At 42.5% G+C, this 7,353-nt stretch overlaps 1 protein-coding gene across 1 annotated transcript; it reads left to right on the top strand.

Moving 5' to 3' along the window:
- Positions 1-307: 307 nt before the first annotated feature.
- PDE6H (phosphodiesterase 6H) lies at positions 308-4,567 on the top strand. The gene is made up of 3 exons (XM_033514802.1): positions 308-494; positions 737-777; positions 1,661-4,567. The coding sequence occupies exons 1-3, from the start codon at positions 355-357 to the stop codon at positions 1,735-1,737; spliced, it is 258 nt and encodes an 85-aa protein (XP_033370693.1). The 5' UTR covers positions 308-354; the 3' UTR covers positions 1,738-4,567.
- The last annotated feature ends 2,786 nt before the right edge of the window (positions 4,568-7,353 follow it).

Genomic DNA, 7,353 nt, shown 5'->3' with positions numbered 1-7,353 from the left:
TCTCCAAGAGTGTGACTGTGTTTGAGACAAAAGAAGATGTTAGTCTCCATGACTCTGCAAGACATTGCATCTTGGGGTAAATGTCTTTTTGGCCTTAGCTCAGGTGTCCTTTGTTTGGGATCTTAATTCTAGCATGCCAGGTGAAAGGCAGCACTACCCTGCTTAATTTGTACATATTACAATCTTTCTTTAATACCATTATCTTTAATCCTGCCACAATTTTATTTTCCATAATTCTGTCATCTGACTACTGGTACCTAGAAAAGACAAGCAGAGTGTTGTGTCAGTCCTTGCTGTTATCTTGCAGACAGAGGGATCTGAGAGAGGCACGTGCCTGCCACACACAGCCCAGCGATGAGTGAGACCCCAGCTGCCAACCTCAACACTGGAGATGCTCCAACTGGTCCCACCACACCGCGCAAGGGGCCTCCCAAGTTCAAGCAGAGACAGACAAGGCAGTTCAAGAGCAAGCCCCCCAAAAAAGGAGTAAGAGGGTAAGGGAATTTTGGAAAGAAAAGAAACTGTGCTAGTTGGGTAAATTCCCACTGCTGCATTGTGCTTCTGTGCATCTTCCCTTGGGCAAGGAGCCTCCAGGTGCCATCAGCTCTCCAACCTGGAGCTGCTTCTCTTCTGCTCCCTACTCACAATTCTTCTTCCTTGGCTGGTGGTTTAGGACATCTCCCCTTTCTTTGCTGCTGCCCCAAACTCACTCCTTACCTTCTCTTTTCTCTCCTAGGTTTGGAGATGACATCCCAGGCATGGAGGGGCTGGGCACAGGTAAGCTCTGCAGGATGTTCTTGTCATGCTCTGCTTTAGCACTAGAACAGACAAACTTGGTCATAGGAAAGGGGTGGCCTGTCTGTTTTCCTGGCCTGTCTGAAGCTCTCAGGGTCACCAGAAAAGACTTGTTCTGCCTCCCCAAGCTGCCACATTCATGCTTATGCTTACATACACTATGTGAAGGAAAGGCCATTTATGTATGCTTCATCTTCAGACTATTTACATTGGGCTGCAGAAGTGCTTGTTTGTTTTCTGCTAATACTCTGGCTAAGAATTTCAGCAGCATGACATTCTCAAAGAAATGCTAAATGCTAAGCTATTAATACCAAAAAATCACAGAAATTAAATCCCAGATGGTTAAGTATTTGTGTTGTCATCAGAATCCTAATTTTAAGAATTTTATGTACCCATCTGGGATTGAGAAACTTGCATTGGATGAGCTGTAGCCAGTCAGAACTTTGAAGTATTATAAATACTGATAAAGCTGATAGAGTTACACATCCTGAATATTGTAGGCCAAATTATTCAGCAACTGATCTAAAACTGCACATGTCTTTGAGGAGATCACAGTTTGGCTAGGGTTAATTTATAAGAACAGGAGAAACCACATAACGGGAATGAATTTTTACATCAGTTTACATAGCCACTAAAGAGACTTGTAACTGCTGGCTTGCTTTTGCTCACAGAGAGAGAAAGTACACTGATCTGGTTTGGTCTGACAGGTAGTACCAGATTTTAAATGCTCACCTACCCATTTAACCTTCAAACGGAATCCCATTCTTGTTAATGCTTCCTGAGTAAATCAGCCTTTCCATTAATAAAAGAAAAATCCGAGGAGTGCATTGACAAGAACACATTTGTCATTTTCTCTCTTTTGCAGATATTACCGTGATTTGCCCATGGGAAGCTTTCAGCCATCTGGAACTGCACGAGCTGGCCCAGTTTGGGATCATCTAAGGTGTCAGCATCTCTACTGGTGTCACCTGGTGACTCCACAGATTTCAACGTGGTCTTTACCACCTTTGACACTTACTTTTGGCCCTTGCATCCGCTTGCTTATGGGCAGGGTGGTTTTGTAAGAGCTAGTTATGAGAAACTTAACTTTGCAGATTAATTTGGCAAAGAAGTTATTTGGGACCCTGAGCAGACCTCATGTTCCATGTGATGAAACTACTGAAAAATGTCTTAATGTCTCCCTGCACCATATTCTTTATTATCTCACTGTCATAGATCTTCAATGTTTATGGTGATACGGGGAGGCTGCATTTGAACTTTTTCCCTGATTAGCTGAGATATTGTGTGCATGTACGTCCAGACCTAATTAAATCAGCCTATTCTATTTTATTCCTTCCCTCCCTTTCTTCAGCTTTCTGTATAGAATTTCCATGGGTAGGTCCCTTTGTTTTTTGGGCCACCAATTATTTGCTCCAAATACATCTGTAGAGAACAGCATTATAGTCACCAGTCCAGACATTAGGCTGTTTTCCATAGGAAATCCTTCCCCAACGGCTCACCATAAGGAACGTGCTGCTAAGATTTACCTCATCAGCAAATGGGGAAAAGGGCTTGCAAATGCTGTCTGTGCTGTACTGCCCACAGGCTATGAACCATGAGAGTCTGGCTGTTCTCATAATGTTAAATGAAAATGTGTGCGTCTGAGATCAATAGCTAAGTGAATTAATCCTATTATTCATTCCTTTGTGGTTGCAGTTCCAAAGAAGCAGCACTCCAAATGATGCTGCGTTTCCTCTCCTTTGATGGGAGGCCCTGTGTGACACTTGTCCCCACGCCCATACATATTTACATGAGACATTTGCTCCCCAGGACATGCTTGCTGCTTATTAAGACAGAGAATCCTTATGATCTGTCACCAGCCTGTGCCAGCGGTCCTGCCACATCCAGCAGAAAATGATCCTGCAGTAATTGCTCCCTCCTCTCTGTGTTTGGCATAGGGTGAGTCTCCCCTCACCCTGCCCCTCATAAGCAGGAAGGCTTTTCTCTCTTCACTCCCTGGCAATTTCAAGCTCTGGAGCTTGTTTGGACAAGCAGGCAAATGGTGTCCCCAGAGAGAAGTAACAGCAGAGCAGGCGGGCAGGCAGGGGAAGGGTAAGATGTGTCCATGCAGGCAAGCACAGAGCGAATCCACTTAACCCCATCGACCTGTGTCTGCTGGTCTCTGGCAGCCTGAGTGCTGCAGAGCAGTGAGGCACCCCGAACCACTTAAACGTCCTGGGAAGGCACCGACATTCCCTATGGCCCCAGCACTAAGGAAGGGCTTTTGGCTTGTTTGCAGGCAAGGAGCAAGTTTTATTGTAGCTACATAATATTCATAAGAGGAGGTGGAATTTTTAATCATTGCCTGCAGCTTAAGAAGCTTCATCACATAAGAACTACCTCCCCCTATCTTATCTTTCCTATGCTGAACATGTTCATGGGAGCAAGGATTGTGGAGGGGAGAGCAAATCCTGTCTAAACGATCGACCCCCACGCATAAAGCTTTGCTATAAATCCATGGCGGTGCCATAGTTATCTGCTACTGTTATTCCAGAAATAAAAGCTAGCAGTTTGCAGTTAAAATATAGCTTGAGCACCAAAAGCTAAAGGAAATTAATTCCTGTTGGCAGTCCAGAGTACAGCTTTTATTATTCAGCACTGCTGCCATTAGACGCAGCAGTAAACCACGGAGTGGTTCAGAACCGCAGCGCTATCGCAGCACAGAAGTCCTGTACCATTTAGCTAATTGCAGCCCACAGCTATTTCCTTGGGCAGAGGCAGTCTGTCCTTTCCACTTACTTCCAATTTCTCCTGCCTTTCTCACCTTTTAATGCTTTTCTTCTTTCCCTAAGTGTTCTTTATGTAAATGACGTTTTATTTAGCTTTTACTATAGGGAACTGATTTGATTTTCTTTCGAGCTCATGTACTAGCCCTCTCCTTCTGCAGTTAAATGTGAATGTTCCTATGGCAATACTCTCATATTTTCCCTGCCATTATGCCATCCTGTTACATATGATCCTTATTCCACCTTCTCAGTCTGTCCTCTTCTCTCTGGGAAAAGACCCATTAGATCCAGTTTTGAATCCTTCAAGCTGGCTGCCTCTATTATAATTGAGTTTTCCCTTTTTCTAAGCTTTTTTAAGCAGGACAAAAACAAGAGAATGAAATTTTAATTAGTCCTTTTGCACCCTCTTCATCCCAGACCTCGGGAAAACAGTCCACAGACAGTGAGATACTTTGCCAGGAAATACTGTGGTAAAAGCAAAATTCTCCTTAGTCCAGGAACTGAAGTTTTAGCAAATCAGAAGGTCCTGATGTAGTTCCACATCCGATTGCTATAGCCCCAGTTCCCATCAGAGAACTACTCCATTCTCCTTCCTAGAGGAGTCCAGGAATGCACACATAACCCAGCTCTCATGCCCAGCTGATGAGCTGTATCAGAAGATGGATGTTTTGAGCCAACACAGTTTGTTAGTTATTTTAAAAATAATTTCTATTCATTAATAGGGATTACATTCATTCCTTGTAAGGAATTTTGAGGCTTAGAAGAAGAGTCTTAAAACACACTCACGGTTGCTTTGTCAGAGGTTCTAAGTTTTTTTCTAATGAGCCATAATTCCTGAAACTTCCATTTTTCAGTGAGAGATGGCCATGGTGCAAGAAAGCAAATGTGTTAAAGTAGCTTGTTGAAGGGCTTCAGTCTATATGCATTGTAATATGTTATTCTCTGTTATTTTACTATAAAAACATGTCAAAAGGAATAAAAAATAATAAAAATTGTTTTAAAAATCTTAAGAATGTAGTCTGACTTGCTTACAAAATATAGCCAGGGAAAGACTTAACTTTCCTTCTGAAATCCTTTCCTTTCCTGGGGAAAGCCCTGAAAGTCACTTATCACTTCTCATTAGAGAAAAACAGCTATGCAACAAACAATAGGCAATAAAGACTGACTGTAATATCATCTGAGAAGCAGTTTTTTCCTGAGCGATGACTGGCATATTCTCCCAAAAGTGTTGCACATGGTTTCCTTCAGGCTGAAATCTTTTGGCCAGTTACATTTTCTGTGACTCTGTGAAAATGAATGGCAGTGTGTTTTCTACCCCATAGCAAAAAAAAAAATTAAAAAATGCTGAGATGTGAATACCACTTAGATCCTTCTCACTGCCATGACTGCAGGACAGAGCTGCAAACACTCATCTCCTCTTGCTTCTTTCTGTTGCTGAACTTTCTAGGTGTTCATAGGGGTTTCAAGATGGTCAGGTGCAATTGCCTTCTTGTGTTATGCTGTCAAATCTCAGCCTTAGAAGTGTTTTCCTTCATGCCATCTTCAAAGTTTTTTTCTGGCAACTCATCACTGACTGGCCAATTAAAAGTCTTTTGTCTTTGAATGTTTTCTATCTTGTGAGATACAGAGTATGAGTTGTCCAGGACTCCCTTTGTGAGGGCTTTTTATCAAGCCCTTCACAACCACATTTTGAAGGCCAGGAAAGCATCTTCTCACATAGTTATGTCTGCTTAAAGCTGTAACCAACTTTTGAGTCCCATCTTCACTGACCCCGGTTCTGACTCTAATGAGAAAATTAATTAAATCCAAATCTCTTCAAGAAAAGAAGAACGAACCTTGGGAAAAGTGAGAAGCACTCATCTTTCTTCCCTCTCCACTCACCCCCTCAATACCTAAATCACCTCAGGAATCTCTGTCAAAAATAAATAAAAATAAAATAATAATAATAAAATAAAAAATAAACTCCCATACTCTCAGTGTAAGTTGGATTCTTCAGGAGACCTGGAGAGCACCAGTGTAAAATTACCATCCTCCAACAGTTTTCAAATCAGCACCTCACTCAGTATCAAGCCACCGTCACATTTTCCTATGGCATTGATCAGTAAGGTGTAGGCTAAAAAATGTACCCTGACAATATCACTCTGTGTTTTGTGGGGCACTTTTCAATTTTATAAATGGGATTTTGAGAGTTAGGTACATTAAGAGTACCCACCACCTTTAGGTCTTCAATACTTGATTTTTCAGAGTACTTAACATTTTCTCTTGAAGTTTAAAATGCAGCTGTCATTAGCTGTGGTTGCAGCTGTAAGTACTCATTAGAGAATCTCATTTTCTCTGAGTCAAATCTCACTCAGACAGTAAGATTCAGGGCCTCAGCTTGGAGATCTGAGGAACAAGAAGTCTGTATTTTTGAGAGAATTTATTTAATGCTCCATAGGGTAGGCAGGTTATTCCAGCCAACAGTCTGTTTCCCCACACCATGTGATGCAAATCTAGACAGATTTGGGAAAAAAAATAAATAAAAAAAGAACATAAGATTATGCAATTAAAATAAAAGATAGTATCACATGCTTATAAATGTGCTCAACTCTGGAATTTCCTCATACCAGACTGCTTAACATTGAAACTTTATTCCTAGTGCTGTCAGGGCTGTTGAAGCTGCCATCAGCTTAGTACCTTAATGTTAGGCACCTGCACCTCAGAGGTTTACCCTGACAGCCCAAGGCAAGGAGCATTTATGGCTTTGAGCTTTTTCCACACCAACTGTGATCTGCCTGGAGGGAATGGGATGGCTGAAGCCTCTGTGCTGGGGGTGCATAACAATTGAATTCTGTCAGTTGCAACTTCCAATTTACGTTTAACATTTGCTCTCACATTTTATGTTGCTCCTCTTCTCGAAGTTTAGAACAGCTATGGTGAGAATTTTAGTCGTTGCTGCTCCTGCTGGGTGAAAATAATACCTTCTCTACCAAGGCCTTCTGGAATTTTCAAACACTTTCTTGCCTCTGGCATTTTTCTGAGGCCTCTCACATTCCTTAGGCTGTAAATGAAGTGGCTGAGCATAGCAATCATCAGCACATACTCAACATACAACAGACTGTCCAGATGTGACAGAAATAGATGAACTACACTACCCTGTGAAGAGCAGGACTTTAGACAGGGAGGCGCTGGACATGAAGAAAGCTTTTGGTACCCTGAGACCTTGGTCAGGATGGTGGTCAGCACAGGAAAAGTCCACAGGAAGGAAAGATGCCTTCAAAAATGGAGAACACAGAGAAGGAATGCAGTGAATAGCCAGAAAGCTGCTTGCCAAAGCTTTAACACTGGGCTTTGCCCTGTGGTCTGTGCCAGACAGGGAGGGTATAGCAGCTGGCCAAGGAGCACTTGCAGGAATTCTCAGCCTGTTATGATACTGAAGAAGAGCATCCTCACAAGGCACAAATAATTTATAAAGCACTAAGCAAGCTGAACTTGGTCCCTTACAAGAGACCTTGCTCTCTCTGGGAGACAGTGGCTGAACAAGCATCAAGGAAGGAAGAGAGCTTGGAGAAAAACACATCAAAGTGTGGGAACTCCAGACTACCACCGCACTGACCTTGTAATCATGGGTGACAGAGTAGGTAAGCAGGAATAACATCAGTGGGAGAATCTATGTCTTGTGCTATTAGGAGAACTCAATAAACCCATGTTTTACTTCCCCTCACCCCTGGACAGGACACCAAAAGGAGCAACAGATAGAAATCTCAGGATCATTAAAACCCCCACCACTGAGGGCTGCTGGAACGCATCTCTT

The sequence above is a fragment of the Parus major genome, chromosome 1A, assembly GCF_001522545.3.
Source record: "Parus major isolate Abel chromosome 1A, Parus_major1.1, whole genome shotgun sequence".
NCBI lineage: Eukaryota > Metazoa > Chordata > Aves > Passeriformes > Paridae > Parus > Parus major.
Note: the sequence above shows the minus strand (reverse complement) of the source record. Positions and strands in the feature narration are given on the sequence as shown.